This window comes from Zingiber officinale, chromosome 6A, assembly GCF_018446385.1.
Source record: "Zingiber officinale cultivar Zhangliang chromosome 6A, Zo_v1.1, whole genome shotgun sequence".
In the NCBI taxonomy this organism is placed as follows: Eukaryota; Viridiplantae; Streptophyta; class Magnoliopsida; order Zingiberales; family Zingiberaceae; genus Zingiber; species Zingiber officinale.
In genome coordinates this window covers 110,979,994-111,001,162 of record NC_055997.1, presented here as the reverse complement: position 1 = coordinate 111,001,162, position 21,169 = coordinate 110,979,994, and the positions used below count along the sequence as shown (strand labels likewise).

The following is a 21,169-nucleotide window of genomic DNA, read 5'->3' as shown; positions in this document are numbered from 1 at the left end:
CTTCTCTCTAATTTTGCTGAGAGCTCTTTTTTTTTCACATGTAGGAAAAGAATTTGGATCCTATGGATTTCTTAAGCTGTCATTTTCACATGCATTACTTGTTGAAAGAATTATAGATGTGGATTTCCATTCACTGGGAGCTTTATAGTTTTTTATATGGTTCATACCTATGCTTGAGACTCAGACTCCAACATCTTAGTTGACACTGGACGCTCCTATTGCTCCTATATTTATTATTATCACTATTATTTAAAAAAAAACATGTCAAAACTCTGGGTACTTGCTTTAGTTGTATCCTTTTCAATTTCATTTTATTGATCTATTCATCTACATAAACTAAGCAAAAATAATGTGAAGCATCTTCATATTTAGTCTATTCCTACAAATATGCAAGTGAAGCTGAACTAGTTTACTCAATTCCTCATCGCATGCAATTCTTATCTAACATTGGTGCGCAGAAGGATCATTTTGTAAAAAGAGATGCTTGGTCATGATGTATTTTTGTGTTTGATTTCTACTTGCATTTCTTTTAAATTTTGATGGGTTAGACTTTGTTCTTCAATATTTTTTTTTCCTATTTTTACATGGGATTTTTTATTTGTGGCACAGGCTACACAATTGCTACAGAACAAGTCTACTGCATCCACCCAACAAGTGAATCACAACGGCCCATTGGATCTTTACCTAGTTAGCACACCTATGGAAATTTTTCAGAGTTTAATCAATAACCTAGACTCTGAAGGACGTTATCTCTTACTTAATGCTGTTGCTAATCAACTGCGGTACCCTAATAACCACACACATTACTTTTCTTTTGTCCTGCTGTACTTATTTGCGGAGTCCAAACAGGTTAGATTATGTTATTTCATTTCTCTTCTTCTGTTAAATAGTTTAATGGCTTTCAATGACTTTTTATTTCTAATATGTTTACTTGATAAATTTTAACTTTTCTTCTTTTTTTGACAACTTCTGATGAAGCTAGCATTTCCAGTAGGACCACTAGTAAGAAAATGAAGTCACAGAATTTTACTTGCAACAGGTTCCTTCTTAGTCATACAGATGAGAAGAGATTGTATGATGGTAACGAGATTGAAAATCTGCACCATTCTTGAAGTTGTGGCCTCCATTTTTCTCCTTTTCATCGAACTGACTAATATTAGCACACAACCTTTTCCACTACTTTATCTTGTTTCCCCTTTCTTTTCCTATCTATCCCTCGTAAAAAGGCCATAATATTGCAAAGCAGGCTGAGCATCTTCAGGTGTATAAAAGATACTATAAAAAATTGATATATAAAGACTTCCAAAAGTACACCTTAAAATTGCATTTGCTAATCTAATTGTGATTATTTTCAATGCATAATATTTCATGTAAAATTTAGGCATTGATAGCCTTTTGTAACAATTCTATCAGTAAAACATATAGGAAGATAGATAGCAATCAGGGTAAGCATTTTGAGGTGAACAATGGATAAGAGTGTGAAAACTACCACGCATCAAAACTCACTAGGGACAGTTCAAACATGACACTTTCATGTGAGTTGAAAAAGAGTACAATATGGAGATGCAACTGTGATAACACAAACATGTGAGGTAGAATTTTAAATTTATCTTGTGTTGAGGTGTTTCCACCAAATGTTCATGACGCCTACGTTGCTTAGTGCTGAGGTGAGAATCCTCGCTGCAGCTACCTCCTTTGCCTGTCAGAACCTCATGGATTCTTGTAGAATAATTAAATGTTATCAAAAGCACAAACCAGTTCACAATTTTGATGTCTGTTCTCTTCGTTTACCTCAAGTTTTCTTGTTGGACTCCCCTCCTTTCAGATATTCATACCCAAGTACGAGTAACATAGGTGCACAACTTATAGAAAATTATTGGATGCTTTAAAGTATGTTTATTGATTGTACACTGCTGATGATATATATCTAAGATATTAATAATCTAGAAAGATTTTAAAAATCTACAATTGACTAATCCTAAAATACATAAGAATAATCATGAGATTCTGTAGTCATTCTTAGCCTTCAAAGTTTCTTGCTTATCATCATTGTCATCACCAAGTCAAAGTTTTTTTACTTATCAAAATAAGAAAATGTTACATTAAATCTTAAACGTCAGTATTTTTTTTTTTTTGGAAAAGTTGTTTATATAATTTGTAGTAGCTTGCAAATTCATGATGCAGACCTATGACTAATTTAACTTGTTTTGTTTCGAAATGAGACGTTGCATTATGCTTCCTCTATTTGTGGCTATAATATAACAACAGCAGCAAAATAAAATAATCTAAGGTTATTTTATATGCGCAACTGAATCTTTAAGAAATAAGGTATTTCCTTTCCTCTGACCTAATTGTGCTCGAGGAAGCTGCTACTTTTTTGATGATTTAGCAAAGTTGATCATTGTGATACCCTTCTATTCACGTGTTAACACTGCAGTAGCAAAATCAAGCTTGCATTGTCTATTACCACTATTTACCTCAATATTTGTTGTTGTCATAATGCTTTCTGAAGCACTTTCTAACTGGTTTTACCGGCTGATGGTAGTTCACTTTTTTCCGTATAATTGCAGGATAGCAGCATCCAGGAGCAGATAACACGAGTGCTGTTGGAGCGTTTGATTGTTAATCGCCCCCATCCCTGGGGTTTACTCATCACTTTCATTGAACTGATCAGGGTATTTATTCATTCTTTCCAAGTTCCACTTTCTGCTAGGTCACCTCCCACCTGTGATCTCACTATATATCTATATATACTAATTATTGCCTATATGTATACGTACAGAACCAGCGGTATGACTTTTGGAAGTGTTCATTCACAAGATGCGCTCCAGAGATTGAGAAGTTGTTCGAGTCTGTGTCAAGGACCTGTGTCGGTCCCAAAGCGATGAACGACTCAATGGTTTGAGGTCGTATCCTAGATGGTGGTCATTGATATACATGCAAAATCTTGTATGTATCAGATGGACGTGGAGATATGAACCATTTGAGAAATATGGCCAACTATATCACTTCAAGGGTATATGTATGTATGTATGAAATTCATTCGCATAGTTTCTTGCAACCTCCCATTTGTGCCCTAATGGCTCAAAATAAATGATTCAATATTGACATTATTGTGTAGAAATATAGAATCAAAATTATTTAAGGTTCATGTGAATTAGCTTAAGGTATTATAAAAAGCGATTTTAAATAGTAAACAATTGGTTGACCACGTATAGCTTGACAGCCATAGGTGGTCACTTGGGTCGGGCTTAAACAATTTGATATTAATATAAATATTTTGTCCCAAAAAAAGTAATCATGATTTTCACTTGCCCCTTAATTTGTAGAAATTGTTTTTCCAGGGATTTCAACTGCATCGCAATTCCAAAATAAACTAGAATCCGGGGGCTTTCAATTGTTATTATTTTATGATTAAATATGTAAACGGTCCGTGCCATCCACTCATCATATTCAACATTTGTTTAATTTAAAATGATAGGTATCATTCATCTTCTCACAAGAGCTCAATTTTTTGAACAACAGGTTTTAATATCAAATAATAAATGTTAATATTAAAATGGATGTGGATGTTTAGTCATATGTTTTTATGGAGGTGTTGTATATTAATGTTCAAATCAAGGCCCCTATGTTTTCTAAAGATGTGTTATATGTTAATGACCAATGAGGATGCCCAAGAAATAGAGAGTGAAATGGGAAAAGCGGAAGGGCGGGATGAATGAAAAAGGAGATGAATGCTAATTTACTTGACTAAAGTGATGAAGACGGAAAAAGAGGTGAAATGAAGAAAAAAGACCACATTGCCTATGTTTACAACATGATCTTCCCCAGTCCAATCCATTCCCAATGTTTCCATAGCTAAGTGTTGAGTAACCAAGGGCATTTCATCTAATTGAGGTTGAGTTTCGTCGAGTTAATTTAGAACTCAATTTATATTAAGTCTAAATATGTTTCACTGAATTGGATGTCTTGGACATCTTATTGGATGCATTTAGATATCCTATTTTGGGGTTCCAAGTAAGACTCCACATAAGTTGGAGAAAAGGCGGAGCAACATAGTCGTAGTGAAAGCACAAGTATAAATAACGAATAGCACATATCTCCGTCAATGTATGAACCCTCTCTTTATATAGTACTACGGTAGACGACGTGCACGCTCCTCAAGACACGAGCACGTTTTCCCAACCGTCCTATGAAAAGACATATTAGAAAAATATCTCCGACGCCATACCTTAACAGGACGTGCAAATCTCTGATATGACAATAGAAGCTTTTATTGTGCGATTTGCTTGTTGACCTTGTCATATTGTCAGCGACATTATCTTCCAGAGGGATATTACGAGATATGGGAGGGATCCCACTGTTTGGCCGAGCAAGAGAGCCGCTCGGCCGAGAATTCCCGCCAGTCTTCTTCGTAGTACCTCTATTCAGTAGATTATTTTGCGTCCGATCAGACAGTCGTTCTGGTCACCTGAGTGTTCATTCGGGCAGTAACAAGCATCTGACGTTCTTGATGTAGCGATCCCGGTCGGACGAGCGATTTGCTCCAATGAACCTGTTAGCCCGATCGGTAGTTAACGTCGACTTCCGCTCGATTCATTTTTAGTGAGTTCATTGGTTCTATGACATTGACCTCCTTAATTTTAACCTTCTTACTGTCACTGGCTACTATCTCCGCCGTGCTCGATGGATCCCTTCATCACCACATCAAACAAATTAAACTAAATGACATTATCATGTATATTCACTCCTCTAAAAAAATAATAATAATCCAAATCACCATTCCCAAAGAGCTAGAGATCGCCAGCCATTAGGCCACCATGCAATATGCCACAACGAAGAGAAGCAGACCATGAACGAGCCATGCATACATTTGTGCAGGCAAACCTCCAAACGTCACCATTTCCCCCTTCTCATCTCGTCTCTAAACAGATGTCCTCCCTTATCTCCATGCACCGTTTGATTATTGATCGCTGATATATAAATACATGTGCAAGCCCACACTCAGTTCACAAGGAAGGAAGGAGGAGGAAGAAGAAGATGATGAAGATGAGGCTTTCAGTAGCATTCCAGCTTGCTCTCTTTCTTACTGTCAACCTGATCACGTTGTTCAACCTCGTCGCCCCCTGCGGCGACTGCTGCCCGAAGCCGCACAAGTGCCACCCCAAGCCGCCTAAGCCCGGGCCGCCGGCGCCATGGCGGCCGTCGCCGACGCCGGCCCCGCCAGAGCCGCCGGGGCCTCCTGCGGAGGCGAAGTGCCCGAGGGACGCGCTGAAACTGGGGGTGTGCGCCAACGTGCTAAGCGGCCTGCTGAACGTAACGCTGGGCACGCCGCCCAAGGAGCCCTGCTGCCCGTTGCTGCAGGGGCTGGCCGACCTGGAAGCCGCGGTCTGCCTCTGCACCGCCCTCAAGGGCAACATCCTTGGCCTCAACCTCAACCTCCCCATCAGCCTCAGCCTCCTCGTCAACTACTGCGGGAAGAAGGTCCCCACCGGCTTCCTCTGCTACTAAAGCCACTGCATGCATGCATCGATTAATATTATGGTTAATTCTCTTTGGGGAAGATGTAGCTAGCTACTGAATAATCTGATCGCCTATTCAGTTGAATTTGTGATTGCCAACGCTGAGCTTTCTAGTTCTTCTCTTGATTAAGCTAAGCTAGAATCACCACTGTGGTTCTAATTAAGTTGAATCTTTAATTTCAGGAAAAATAACTCTTCTACTTTGACTTTACTTGTCTACAAAATAGTGTGCATGGTGTCGACCCTTTTAATTTTTGCTCTTAATTATTGGTTTAATCGAATACTAAATTATTGGGACTGATAATATCTAACCTAACCTTACCTTATTATTTTATTAGATAAATTAATAATATTAAGGAGAACATATTAATATATTAAATTATGCGAGTTTAAAAAGTTTAAACTTTCAGGATTAATCTGAAAATGTCGCATTAGAATGTGGATCCCAGGTCATGATGGAGCTGAGTGTGGATGAGTTGTCACGTTGTCATTTGCTGCTCGTCACGCGATAGAGTACAACCAATCACTGAGTCCATAACTGCAGCTTTTTATGCCGTCCGATCTTCTCCATATTAAATTTCTACGGTTGATTAGATCCCATCACGCCTGCCTTCCTCCCTGGTCTCCCCCCTCCAATTCCTTCGCATTCTTCTCCCGCATACACTCTATTTATTAGGATTCCATGGCATCTCCAACAAGCGATTCCGTTTCTTCCACCTCCCATGGAAACCAGCTGCCTCCGCCTACGCTTCAACCTGTCACCCACCTCCGCCGCCTACGCCGCCGCGAGGAACTACCGCGTTGGTAGTCTCCCCGTCAAGCTTAAACACCTGTCATCTCCATGTCTCCGTCTCTCTTCTTCTTCATCCCTTATCTGGATTCCCAGGTCCACTTCTTCCGACGCCGACGGCGTCGTCACCGCCCCTGGCTCCGACCTCGCCCCCGTCCCCGCATGCGCCCGAACTTTCACTGCGTGGGACATGGCAAGCCTCTGGGTCGGCCTCGTCGTCGGCGTGCCCTCGTACTACCTCGCCGGCAGCCTCGTCGACCTCGGCATGGCCTGGTGGCAGGGCGTCGCCACCGTCGCCCTCGCCAACCTCATCCTCCTCTTCCCCCTCGTCCTCACCGCCATTCCGGGCACTCGCTACGGCATCCCCTTCCCGGTCCTCGCCCGCTCCGCCTTCGGCGTCCGCGGAGCCCACGTCCCCACCCTCCTCCGCGCCCTCGTCGGTTGCGGATGGTACGGAATTGAAACCTGGATTGGTGGCCAAGCCATATTCCTCCTCCTCCCCGCCGCCCTCAAGACCTCCACCGCCGCCTCCTCCTCCCTCATCCCCTGGCTCGGCACCTCGCCGATCGAATTCTCCTGTTTTATACTCTTCTGGATCGCACAGTTAGGGTTTGTCTTGCGGGGGATGGAGGGGATCCGAGAGCTCGAGAAGTACTCAGCTCCGATCTTAATCTGCCTCTCCTCGGCCCTCCTCTGCTGGGCCTACACCAAGGCCGGAGGATTTGGGCGGATGCTCTCGATCCCCTCCCGCCTCTCCGCCTCCCAATTTTGGGCCGTTTTCTTCCCCTCGCTCACCGCCAACATCAGCTTCTGGGCGACGGTGGCGCTCAACATCCCCGACTTCTCCCGCTTCGCTCGCAGCCAAAAGGACCAAATACTCGGCCAGGCCGGGCTCCCCCTCTTCATGGGCGCCTTCACCTTTCTCGGCTTGGCTGTGACCTCCGCCACCGAGTCCATCTTCGGTCGCGTCATCTCCGACCCTATCCACCTCCTCGGCCAGATCGGGGGCCTACCCACCACCGTCGTCGCCATCCTCGGCATCAGCCTCGCTATCGTCACCACCAACATCGCCGCCAACGTGGTCGCTCCGGCGAACGCCCTCGTCAATCTCAGCCCCTCGGCGTTCACCTTCCGCAGGGGCGCCCTCCTCACGGCTTTTCTCGGGATCGCCTTCCAGCCATGGAGGTTGCTGAGCTCCAGCGAGAGCTTCGTCTACACCTGGCTGCTGGGCTACTCCGCCCTCATGGGACCAATCGGCGGCATAGTCATCGCCGATTACTATCTGGTCAAAGGAATGGAACTGGATGTCAGTGCGTTGTATTCGGAGGATCCCCGAAGCCGCTACTACTACCAGGGAGGATGCAATGCGGCGGCCATGGCGGCTCTGGTCGCCGGAATTCTGCCGATTCTTCCGGGATTCCTCCATAAAGTCGGAATCTTGGCGAACGCAAGCCAAGCATTTGTGGCGGCTTACAACAACGCCTGGTTTGTCAGCTTCTTCGTCTCTGCCATTATCTACTTGATTCTATCGTCTCCTGGGAGAAAATCCAAGAACGCTTAGTAGAATTTTTTTTACCCCCTCCCTACTTACAAGAATCCCAACTTTACCATTATAATTTAAAGTTTAATAGTTTGCATCTCATAATTTATTTATCTAGTGATCATGCGCAATGAGTGGGGAAATTTGTGTCAAATTTTGCTAGAAATGCCAACAACTTAGCAAAAGCTGGTGTTTTCTGGCACAGAGGCTGGAAAAATTTGCATTCCCAGTAGTTCTTGATAAAGAGAGTATATGTACCAATGTACCATGTGCGTTGCCTTGTTTTCACAACATCGTCGAAGAAGAACAGCATCGACTACATTGATGGAAATCACACTGTGCTGCCTGAAGCTGTGGGAGCATCACTCGGCCCACCCTTGCGAGTTCGATCAGCCTGGCGAGCTGAATCCTCCACGTGAAGGTAACGACGGTGGATCAGCCGACCGGCTCACGGCTGTCCCATGTGCTGTGGGGTGGCGCATGGGTGCATGTGGAGCTGATCAGTAGTGCGGTTGCAGAAACTTCCATGTTGTCTTTTTAGGGTCTTTGCTTGACTCTGCACTAATTGCCCATGATCCATTTGATCCGGAACCTTTATTGGAAAAACATGAATGAAAAATTGACTATGGGAAGGATACTCAATGGGAGTCGAGTTCAAAATTAAAAGTTAAGTGACATTAAGACTGATTTCTAATTATAATTGTGGAAGTTGTAAAATATGTTGGTGTAGGATGTTTCAAAATTGAATTTGAGTTTTGATATTGTCAAAGGTTCAAGATTTAACTAAGTGTGTAAGCTAGTTACTCAATCGGGAAAACTTTAGTCACAGTTAGGCAGGAACGTCTTAACAGTTCGTGGAAATCAAGTAGGAAATCCAAGTGGGTTGAGGGCCTAACACTTGGCAGTTGGACTCGATAGATCTGGAGGACTTGATATCGACGGAAAATCCTAGTGAGCCTATCTAATGTTGAGCCGAAGTCTAAACAGGTCTGGAGGACCCGATATTTGATAGATAAATTGAGGTAACTTCCTGGAGTGAGTACAATGAGGTCGTGTCTTAGTAAGTAGCAAGGGGACAAATCTTAGGCGATGATCCAACCAAAGGAATTGACTAAGATTTCTAAGTTGAAATCAAGACAGTCAATAATGTCTTATTCATGCATTAATATATTTATCTAACTCTGTTTTACAGGATCAATATTATTATACATATGCACTAACTTTGGTTTGCAGACGAAACTAAAATCCAAGTTGACCTAGGTTCGGTCGATCGAACACATGGATCAGTCGATTGATCAAACAGATTTGGCAGAACAGAACAGACTTCACAAAGATGGTAGAACAGACAAATCAGTTGACTGATAAATTTTATCAGTCGTCCGAACCTAAAATGGAAGCCACAGACGATCAGATTAAATCCTCGAGGAAAAGGAAATTCAGAGGATCGGTCGACCGATAGGCTTGATCAGCCGATCGAACCCCTAAAATCACGAGATCAACGATTTGGTTCAACGCAAAGGAAGGGGGGGGGGTTTAGTTGACCTATAGGAGGATCAATCGACCGAACTTCGTGTTGCTATAACTTCGTGCTGCTATCGTGCTACTACTCGACGACTTCCAGCCACTGTCGGCAGATCGACACCAACACATGAGCTCGATCAAGTCCAACCATATGATCCTTGCAATTACCTCAACCTTAGGTCAAGGTTGACCTGGTTGACCCGACTCGAGTTGACCTGACTCGAGTTGTATTTTGATATTTGACGAAAACAGAAGAGTTGTATTTTGATGGAAGATTGTTAGTGCAACCTTGGTCAAGGTTGACCTGGTTGACCCGAGGTGAGTTGACCTGACTCGGAAAAGTCCAAGCAGGGAGCTTGGCACGGGAAAAGTCCAAGCAGGGAGTTTGGCATGGTGAAAAGTCCAAGCAGGGAGCTTGGCACGGAAAAAGTCCAAGTATGGAGACTTGGCACGGAGAAGTCCAAGTATGGAAACTTGGCATGGGAAGTCGGAGAGGGCTCGGTAGCTCGTTCTCCGGACTGAGGTCAGAGAGGGCTCAGGAGCTCGTTCTCTGGACCGAATGGTGGTCAGAGAGGGCTCGGTAGCTCGTTCTCTGGACCGGATGTGGAAGTGAAAGTCCTGGTGAGTGAAGCCAAGCAGTGGGAAAAGTCCTGGTGAGTGAAGCCAGGCAATGGGAAAGTCCTGGTGAGTGAAGCCAGGCAGTTGGAAAGTCCTGGTGAGTGAAGCCGGGCAGATTGAAAATCCTGGTGAGTGAAGCCAGTGAAAACCCTAGTGAGTGAAGCTAGGTGAAAGTCCTGGTGAGTGAAGCCGGGCAAGAGAAAATCCAGATGGATCAAGGATGATCGGACATCTGGTGTTGAGAAGGTCAAGTAGGTCAAGGGAGTGACCGGATACTTGACACAAAGAGAAAAGTCCAAGTGGGTCAAAGGGATTGACCGGACACTTGGTGGGGAGTCTTAGCAGGTCAAGGGAGTGACCGGATGCTAAGCATGATGTACCAACAGGTCAAGGTTGACCGGATGTTGGTTTGGGAGACTTGGGACTTGGTTTGGGCAAAAACCAAGCTCTGGATCGGTCTACAGACCGATCCAGTGATACGTTTGTGTATCTGATCAGTCTGGTGACCAATCAGATAACAAACAGAAGACGATCATGGTTCGTGGGCTTTCTGATCGGTCTGGGGACCGATCAGCATGGAGCCTGATCGGTCCCCGGGACCGATCAGGGACGCTACCACCTGAGGTGAGATCGGTCCAAGGACCGATCAGATTCCACACAGAGAGTTGGGCAACTCTTTGTGAAGCCTTCTGATCGGTCTGGGGACCGATCAGCACAGGGCCTGATCGGTCCCCACGACCGATCAGGCAAGGCCCAGACCGATCAGGGTGAAGCCTGATCGGTCTGGATCTAGCCGTTGTGAGTAACAACGGCTAGGTTCTGCGTCTTCTGTCTTCGTTGCAGGTTCTTCGCAGGCACAGGTAATATAAAGAGGTCGAGGGCTACAGGGCTAAAATGCTCTTCTTTCTCTCCTTCTTCAAGCTTGCTGCTGCTTGCGATCTGAGCTTTGTTTGAGCTCTCCCCAGTAAGCTTCGTGTGAGCTTCCAGTCGACGGTCAGCTGCTGCTGTTGTTCGAGAAGTTGTTGCTTCACAGGCAGTCGACGAGAAGGCGAGTTAGTGTTTGTACATTGTTCTTGTCTTTCTACTTGTATTTCTTGTACTCCTTCTTGTTATTGCAAGTTTTGTGGCGAGGTTTCTCCACCCAGAAGGAGTTCATGTTAGCCGGTTTTCCGGGGGCTCATCCACCGACGGATTGACTGGACTCGTCCACCTTACGGACACGCCGAGGAGTAGGAGCCCTAATCTCCGAACCTCGTTACATCCTTGTGTTAAGGTTTGCTTCTCCTTTTTCGTTTCTATTGGTTTATTTTCCGCTGCGCTAACCTGATTTGTAGAAAGAAACGAACGATTTGGGGCGGCTATTCACACCCCCCTCTCTAGCCGAGGACCATCGATCCTAACATAGGGCGCCTCCAATCACTGCTCCAAGGAGTCTTCGCGCACCTCCGAACCGCCTCAAGCAGTGTTCATTCGAGACTTACTTGTAATTTTGCTCCTGCAAGATATGTTAGCCTAAATAACAAAGGCATCCTACAAAACAGAGTTAGCACATGAATAAAATAAACAAATTTATGACTTAGATCCTGTCTTTCCAAGGCCAGAATCTAGTCACGATTTCAACTTAGACATCTGAAATGGCTCTAAAGTGGGTCGTACCTATAGTCCACTGGGATTTATCCTCACTAGATCACTCTTTTTTAGTGACTCACTTTCACTTATTATTTGCATTCACTTGACTTACCTCTTGACCCACCAGGTCTTTCTACTAGTTGTCAGGTCCGTAGACCCAACTAAACTTCAGTCAGCTAGACTTTTTGTTAGATATCGAGTCACACCTTAATCTATCTAGACTTTATGCAAGTTATCAGGTCCTCATACCTAACTGGACTTCAGCTTGGTGTCAGGTCCTCTAGACTTGTCAATTTCTATATACTCAGTAAAGAGGTTAGATAAACATAACACCTAATTTTAGTCTATTTGTCATTTATCAAAATCTGAGTTTGACCATTAGTGCTAAATGCACCAACAGTAACAACACAGAGAGCAAGCAAGGTAAAATATGACTATTCTTGCAATGCTAAGAAAACCCTAAAAAAAATACAAGAAGATGAAAAAGATGTGGGGGCTGAGGACCGCTTTTGTTGTTGGAAAAGGGCAGCAGCTGATATTGCATTTCTTGCTTGTTGGAGAAGTGAAAGGAGAAACACAGAGAGATCGTGTGCTTCAGAAAAGGAGATAAAAAATTATAGGTTTACTAATGTTGAAGAAGAAACAAATGGGGAATAAGAGGATGAAAAAAAATAAAAGAGAGGAATTGGAGAAGGGATGGCATACGGTACGACGGGACTACAACGTGTGTAGCGAGAAGAGGGTGAGAATAAATGAAAGGTTTCGTCAAAAATATCCTAATTTTTTTAAATAAATCTAACTTGTTTAAACACTAAATATGGCTAAATCATAACTTGATCAAATCAACTCCAAATCAATTCAGGTTTGAACCGACATAATCCTTATCTCCATACCTATCCGTTGGATTTAGTTCAAACCCAATTCAATTTTAATTTAGTTACAATTTAGTTCATCTATTTATTATTATATATTTTATTTTTAAAATTCAATACTTAATTAAAATCATGATATTTCCTCATAGAAGTGGTATCAATGGATAGCTTAAGTTACGGGCTTTCCAAATATGTGATTAATTTTAGTTTTTGACAATTAATGGTGATGAATTGACTACTCAAAGTGACAACGAGGACTTTCAAATGTATATATTATTTTTTAATAAAATTTGAGAGGGGTGGTCGCATCCCCTCTTATTAACGTGGTTATGCCCCTGCTTGTGATTGTTGGTGCGATCTTGCTCCATACATTATTTACTTTTGATGTTCAGTTAAATAAATTTAAGTTTAGCAATGTTGGTCATCTAACAAAAATGTTGAGTAAGCAGGTACAAAGGAAAGCCCAGTTATGAAGACTTGGCGAAGAAAGTCCAAGAAGATAGCCTTGACGGATGAAGTCATGGAGCATGCCTCTTGGCGGTAAAGTCCCGAAGGTGTGGTCTCTTGGCAAAAGAAGACTTAGCATGACGAAGCCGAAGGAAGCATTTGAAGGCAAGCGCAAGGATGAAGAGCTCTGGGCTTGGAAGCATCCTAAGAGCACGAGGCTGATGGAAGATGCTTGAAGATATAAGTCTAGGCTAAAGGTATGTTTCAAGTATGAAAGATCATGCTTGAAGTGTTGTACTCTTATATTAAAAAGTATTAGTTGACTGGTTCTTTCACCAGTCGATTGATGCCTGATTCTAAAATGAACAAAGGGTTGTGGATAGTTACCAGTTGACTGGTAAGTGGTCGTTACATGCTAACGGCAAGAAATCCTACAAAATCTTAAGTGTTATTGAAGCCCATCAGTCGACTGATATGGATAGCAATCGACTAATGTCGAGAAAAATATAAAAGCTATTCTTGGAGCTTGGAGAAAAAAAAACACTTGTTATTCTAACCTTCAAAGCTCTCCAAGTGATCTCCAAGTCTATAGATTCTCAATCTCTTCCTCCCAAATTCATTCTTTAATTTTGTAAGAGGAAGATATCACTTTGTAAGAGTTTCTCAACCTTCGCATTTGATTCAAAAAGGAGAAGAGCATAGTAAAGTTTGATCATGTGTGCATGGACCCTTGGATTAGTCACCTCAATGAGGTAGAGACCAAGTAAATCGCAAAGAGTTAGCATTGTATTATTGTTTTCATTTTTATCTTTCCTTTGCTTTTTCTTCTGCTAATAAGTTGTAGGCAAGAAATCAAAGAAACGCTATTCAACCCCCTCTAGTCGGACACAAAGGTCCCAACCAGTGATATCATAGCTCGGATTGCCTCGGAAGAACTCACCGTCAACTGAAGTATCAAGATGACATTTCAAAAGGGATATAGCACCACTCAATCAGCATTCTTCAATGACAATGATTTCACATATTGGAAAGATAGAATGGAGTATTACTTAATGAATGATATTGAAAATTAGTTCAACATCGGAGATGGATTTGAAAAACCACTGAATCCACTTGGAGGACTTCTTCCAACCAAGGATTGGACAAAGGAAACAATGAAGAAGGCTCAAGTCAATGCAAAAGTCACAACAACCCTATAATGTGGGTTATTTACAGGACAATTAAGCAAAGCAGGACCATTCAACTTCACCAAAAAACTTTGAGAGAAGCTCATTCAGTTGAATGAAGGATCAAGTGAATCAAGAAGAGCCAAGAGAGATCTCTTTGTGAGTCAACTTCAAACTTTCACCATGAAAACCAATAAAACCATGAGCCAAATGCAGCAAATAGTGAATGAACTTCACGTGATAGGTGAGAAAATTGACAATCGGGATCTAGTAAGGTATGCCCTTCAAGCTTTTCCTAGAAACACCCTATGGACATCAATGGTTGATGCATATAAGATTTCTAGAGATCTTTTTTTAGTTAAGCTTGATGAATTATTTTGTGAATTTGAACTTTATGAACAAGCTAACGTATTTTCAAAAGAGAAAATCATAGCTCTTATTGTAGAAAAGGAGGAGAAGAAAAAGAAAGAAAAGAAGGAAGGATCATAATCATCCGAGTCCAATCAAGAGTCATCAAATAGCGACGAAGAGATGTCAGCTAGTGAAGTGGCTCACTATGTCAAGAAGACGATGGGAAGAACGAGGAGGTTCAAAAGGAAGGATGTGAAGAAAATGTTCCAACCTTCAAAAGGTAAAAGTAAGCAAAGATTAAATTTTAACACTAATGTCATTTGCTATGAATACAATAAGAAAGGGCATATCAAGCCAAATTGCCCAAAATTAAAGAAGAAACAAGAAAAGGAGAAGAAGAAGAAGGAGGCCATGGTGGCCCAAGCTACATGAGACACACGAAGCATTGACTCATCGGATGAAGAGAAGTTATGTCATGTCACTCGACACATGTATTTATGGCTTTTGAAGATGACAAGTAAGCTTCAAGTGAGGAGGAAGCTTCAAGTGAAGAAGAATCAAGTGATGAATTTGTAAGGAAATAGGTTGCTAAACACACAAACGCGCAGCGGAAAAACCTATTTCCTCGAGAAGATCCATGCGAAGGGAAGCAAAATTATATACTAAGTTTATATCTAAGAACATGATAGATTAAACCTTTATATCGTGCACACGATCTCCCGGCAGCTCAGATCTCAGCACGATCAAGCATCCGTGCCTCTTTCGGTATCCACACGAACAAGTGTTCCTCCGTTTGTCTCACAAACTCACAAAAATGGAGAAGAAAAACACTTATGGTTGTGCTAGCAATCAAGAGTGATTTCGGCCAAGAGTGGAAGAAGAAGAGGAAGGATAATGAAAAGTAAGAAAAATGAGAGTAAAAATGACTTAAGTATTTTTCATCCAATAAAAACACTTAATGTCATTAATTCCATTAATGAGCCTTAATGAGTATTCACTCTCCATTAAGAGTCATTTTGAAACTCCTCTCTTTTTTCCATTCAATTTTGAAAATTGAATATAATGATTCATTGAATTTCAAAAATTCAATGAATGTTTTCTCATTTATCCTCACTTAAGTCTAACTCAAGTATAACTCACTTGAGTCTAACTCAAGTCTAACTCAATCGAGTCTTACTCAATTAATTCTCATGCAATTCAAATTCAATAAATCACTATTTCATTAATTTGAATTGACTTCCTCAAGTCTAGTTTGAATTGGACTTAATCCAATAACTAGATCCAATTGAGTCTAACTCAATAAATCCAATTCAGATTAGACTTAATCCAATGATTCATCATATGAACCCATCTCCAAATCTACTTGTTCTTTGTGTGTGACACAATAAGTTCTCGTAACGTTGGCAATGTACCCAAATTAACATTTAGATACATAAGCAATGAGTGACATCTAGCAAGACATCATTACTACCAAAGTGATGAGAAAGTCGAGATCCGACCTAACCTGTCCGTGGCTATTATCTTGTATGACTTGGCCCCTCTATCCTTGATATCTAGATTTATCAATGAGACATAGACCGTGTCATCCTTTTATCAACCTTTGTGTTTCTTGATCTCTAAGTAGACACACTCAATCAAATAAGCTCAATATCTCATATTGACTCATTTGAGCATGACCATGCTTTCTTTGTGTCCTACTAATCAAGGGGCCCACAGATATCGCTTCCGTCATATGGAAGGGATAGATCCCATCTACATCACTTATATCCCTCCGTATAATTCATTGCATACCCAGTGATCTACTTTATTCTCCACCTTGTTATAGGTGACGTTTGTCGATACCAAAGTACACAACTTCTTATGTAGGGAACCGTAGTGACTTCAGGTCTAAGGACTATTCATACTAATAGTCACATGAGAATGTTTATAACACTCATATAACGATCCATGAAACATTCTCATGGCGGGTCATTCAGTATATATTCTCTAATATATACCCATGTGTCAACCTGATATCTCATATCCATGACTTATGAGATCAAGTCATCCGTTGACCTACATGTTAGTCTCAACGTATTAATATTGTCCTTGTATATTAATGCTCGACTAGGAATAGTTAAGAGTAGTGTTCTCTGTAATATCTCACTATTAATTCAACCAATTGATATACTGTAGATAAGAACCTACTACCCAAGGACATTATTATACTTATTCAATTGACACTGAACTGAAATAAATATAATAACCAACTTTGTCTTTTTATTAATAATGATATATGATACAAAATGAGTCCTTTACAATCATCTCATAATTGATATTAAGGCTAATACTAACAATCTTCCACTAGCACTAGTGTCAATCACTGAGATATCGAATACTCATTGACCTAGTGTGGCCACACTACAACAAAATTCTCATTCAACAACACTGAAACGACAACGGTTTTATGTCAAATCGTTGTTGTTTTGCCTTTTAACAACGGTTTTAACAAAAACCATTGTCTTTTAACAGTTTTTTTTGCCTACGACAACGGTTTTTAAAAATCGTTGTCTATTTATGTTTTCTTGGGGCTACGACAACGGTTTTTAAAGGCTACGATAATAGTTTTTGAAAACTGTTATCTTTGTGCGGTTTTTTAGAATTACGACAACGGTTTTTTAAAACCGTTGTCTATTAAGTGATGTTGAATACCGGTGTTTTTTTCCTTCGTCGTTTTTCCCCTTCGCCATTTTCTACCACCGTTTTTTTTCTTTCCCTCTCCCTGAAATTTTTTTGCCGTTGCATTCCCCCCTTACCTTCTGTATCCCTAAGCATTTTCGTCCCTCTTTTCTCACAATCTCTCACTCACTGGAGCTGCGTGGAGCAGCAACAGCCTGGAAGAGCGATCGCAGGGCGATAGCGAGGGTCCGGATCATGGGAGCGTGCGCGACGAAGGTCAGGACGTGATCTGGAGTTCCAGATTTACTGATCTAGGTTACTTTACGTTTCTCGATTTGTTTGCATTACCAATTCCTTCTTTTATTTTGATTTGTTCACCTTCTTCCACCTGCTTGCGTCACCGATCGAAGAAACTGATATCATTCTAGGTTTTCTCCCCCTTTTTTTTTGTCGCATTCACCCTATAGCGATGGGATCTCTTTCCCATGAGAGAAAATATGATACCTTTGCTCCTCCCTCGTCTCCTTGTGCGTTGAAGTACATCGAGCATCATGTATCCAAGTTGGACACACTTGCAGGCGTCGCCATAAAGTACGGTGTTGAGGTAATTCAGATTTTTTTTTTACTAAATGTTGATCTTGTTTCAGAAATGAGGGGGGAAAAGTTTCTTTTGATGAATATTGCTAAAAAAATCTTGGTTTTACTTATTTCTCTTGAATCCTAAATCAGTAAATGTGTGATAACTATTAGATGTTGTTATTCTTTCTCTCCATTATGTAGTCCTTTGATTAATATTTGTCAATTTTTCATAGTTTTTCACTTTTAGATCTTTCAAGCATCTAGTGACAAGTGCAGATTGGTTAGCACTGAGAGTGTTCTCTTTTGTTTATGAAAGATTGCAGATATCAAGAGAACTAATGGTCTAACAACATATCTTCAATTGTTTACTCACAAAATATTACTTATTCCTGTTCCTGGAAGACATCCACCATCTACTCTAATTCAGTGCAATGGTTCTCTCGATGACAGGTGCTTTTTGCCATCATATTTTATGAGAATTAGTTTAAAGATAAATTAATTGTTTTTAGGTAGTAATCAACAATTGATGAATTCCCTTAGGATTAATAAAAGGGTATCTTGCAATGAGCAAAAGGATCATGATTCCACACCATAATATCTAGTTTGCTCTTCTTGATATTTGCAATGAGCAAAAGGATTATGAATTTTGGAGAGAGGAATGATCCTCCACACAAAGGAGAGAAGGTAATTGGTAAATAATGATATTATTCACTTTAATAAATCTATCTAGTTTCCATGCTTTAGTCTTGTTTCTCTGGTTGAGTAGGAAGTTCTAGAAGGTGCTCCTTACTATTTAGCTAGTCAGGCATTCGTCATAAGTGGCACACTTGACAGGTAATCTAGTATCATTGCAAAAAATTTATATCTAATATGACACTGTAAGTTGTATCTCTTGGCATATTTGTTTGTTTTGGATTAAGATCCTATCTAGAAATATTGTGGAGTCATAGGATCTTAAGATCCCAATGCTTAACAAAATATTTATTGGAAAATTATATTTGGTATTTGTGATTTTATCATATGGATTATCTTTCAATATCGACAATATCAGCCTGGTCGAAGGCGCCTTCCACAGTGAAGGTGCGGAGGCGCGCGGAGGCGCCTTCAACTCCCTTTGAAGGCGGCTCCAGCAGCACTTACAACCATCTTTTGCTCTTCTGTTGCTCTGATCGCCTGGGTGATCATGGCCATTCGGGATAGGGCTCACCCGAATCCATTTCCCAGTCTTCTCCTCGAGTAGGTTTCCACTCTGACTTTTCGTCCCTCAGGATGTCGTGCACGTCCTTTTTGCCCACTGGTGTACACATTGGCATCTCCTCATCCCTTGGATGCACCGAACCCGTCGGCTCCCTCCCATGCCATCATTCTCGCTAGCTGCATCTTCTGCTCGACTTCTTGTGTTCCTAATCTTTTGCACACTTAGACACAAGGTTCAAACATAACTGGACCTAAATTTAACTTAGTTGATCACATCAAAATTACCATGAGGGTTCCAACACTTTACGGCAGCTATCTCTGGCATGGATTGAGAGGCATCAGGGAGTGATGGTCTGGAGTCGTAACCAGGCTTCATTATGTTAGGACCAAAAGTAGCTAGAGGGGGGGAAGAGGCGTTCGCTCGGTGCTCGGCGTTGCTTGTTCCTTCAAAGATGTGCAGCGGAAATACAAAGAAACAAATCACACAACGCTAACAAGGTTGGTTTACTTGGTATCCACCTCACAAGAGGTGACTAGTCCAAGGATCCACACCTACGCACGCACCCTCCACTAATAAAACTCTCCTTTATGGTAACTACCAAGGGCGGAGAAGCCCTACAAGACTCAGTACACGAAGAGAGGGAAAGGATACAAGAAATACAAGCTTACAATGAGTACAAACCCTAACCCTAGCTTCTCTTCTTGACTTTGATCCGCCTCTTGACTTGGAAACCTTCCAAGATCCTTCAAGAACTGGCGATCTGAGCTTTGCAAGTGCTGTGGAGAAGCTGGCGAGAGATCTGGAGTGAATCGGTGAAGTAATGCCGCAGCCAACGCACGCCTGCAGCTCAAATACGACGCAACGGTCGGATCCCGATCGATTCAAATATTCCCAATCGATCGGGGAGGCTTTGGATCGATCCACGGATCGATCCAGAGCGCCTCTGTGCTCTGGAAAAAACGCCTGGATCGATCCACGGATCGATCCAGCGCTTATCGCGCAAAGCAGCCGCGTCCCAATCGATCCACTGATCGATTTGGACATCTGGATCGATCCACGAATCGATCCAGAGGCTCTCTGTTCGTTAGGAAAGGCCTGGATCGATCCACTGATCGATCCAGCTCCTGGATCGATCCACTGATCGATCTAGCACTTGATTTTTGCCCAAAACCAAGTCCCAAGCCTCTCAAACCAACATCCGGTCAACCTTGACCTGTTGATACATCATGCCTAGCATCTGGTCACTCCTTTGACCTGCTAGGACTTCCCACCAAGTGTCTGGTCAATCCCTTTGACCCACTTGGACTTTACTCGTCGTGCCAAGTATCCGGTCACTCTCTTGTCCTACTTGGACTTCCACCAGATGTCTGATCATCCTTGATCCATCTGGATTTTCCCTTGCCTGGCTTCACTCACCAGGACTTTCACCTGGCTTCACTCACCAAGATTTCCTTCTGCCTAGCTTCACTCACTAGGACTTTCACCTGGCTTCACTCACCAGGATTTCCAATCTGCCTAGCTTCACTCACTAGGACTTTCACCTGGCTTCACTCACCAGGATTTCCAATCTGCCTAGTTTCACTCACTAGGGCTTTCCTTCTGCCTGGCTTCACTCACCAGGACTTTCACTTCTGCTGCCTAACATACTAGTTAGGACTTCCTAGTCAGGTATCCGGTCACTCTTGACCTACTTGACTCTCCTTCAATCACACTGATCAATCCCTGATCAGAATCTCCCCACATGAACAATTGCACCTGCATTGTCCATGTGTCTACATGTATTGTCAAACATTGAAACTATGACCAAGACCCAAGCTTGGTCAACTCAGTCAACCTTGACCTAAAGAATATTGCACCAACAATCTCCCCCTTTTTGATGTTTGACAATACCTTTAAGTTAGGACCATTCTAAGTTAAGCTAGTCCCATAGCCTTAACTCCATTCATGCCAAAAGTATGAATGTTGGTTCCCTTCATTCTCCCCCTATGAGCTCCCCCATAGGTTATGAAAGCCTAGCTTAAAGCCTTAAACCACACATTCTCCCCCTATTGGCACACATCAACCCATCTTTGAGCACACATCAACCCATGCCTCAATTTTAGGCACACTTCAACAAATGCCCCATTGTTGAAAACTCTCCCCCTGAAGAGTTGCTCATCGTTGTTCACAACTTCACTCGTTGTGGTCAACACGATAATGAAGGTCCCATACCCTTCATTATCCTTAACCTTACATTCTCCCCCAATGTAGGCAAAATGTCCATCCTTGAGCATTATCC

The 21,169-nt window shown here is 42.1% G+C and overlaps 2 protein-coding genes and 1 pseudogene across 2 annotated transcripts; all 3 read left to right on the top strand.

The window, feature by feature from the left end:
- Positions 1–3,145, top strand: part of LOC121997432 — a 35,258-nt pseudogene extending 32,113 nt beyond the window's left edge.
- Positions 3,146–5,049: 1,904 nt separating this feature from the next.
- On the top strand, positions 5,050–5,511 carry LOC121995147 (14 kDa proline-rich protein DC2.15-like). Its single transcript, XM_042548966.1, has one exon. It carries the CDS (start codon positions 5,050–5,052, stop codon positions 5,509–5,511), a length of 462 nt encoding a protein of 153 aa, XP_042404900.1.
- A 699-nt stretch (positions 5,512–6,210) lies between these two features.
- Positions 6,211–8,037, top strand: LOC121997431 (purine-uracil permease NCS1-like). The gene has a single exon (XM_042551831.1). It carries the CDS (start codon positions 6,245–6,247, stop codon positions 7,871–7,873), a length of 1,629 nt encoding a protein of 542 aa, XP_042407765.1. The 5' UTR covers positions 6,211–6,244; the 3' UTR covers positions 7,874–8,037.
- The last annotated feature ends 13,132 nt before the right edge of the window (positions 8,038–21,169 follow it).

What these genes read in the sequence shown, in the direction of transcription:
- LOC121997431 (XM_042551831.1), top strand. Translation starts at nt 6,245, where the DNA reads ATGGAAACCAGCTGCCTCCGCCTACGCTTCAACCTGTCACCCACCTCC.
- LOC121995147 (XM_042548966.1), top strand. Translation starts at nt 5,050, where the DNA reads ATGAGGCTTTCAGTAGCATTCCAGCTTGCTCTCTTTCTTACTGTCAAC.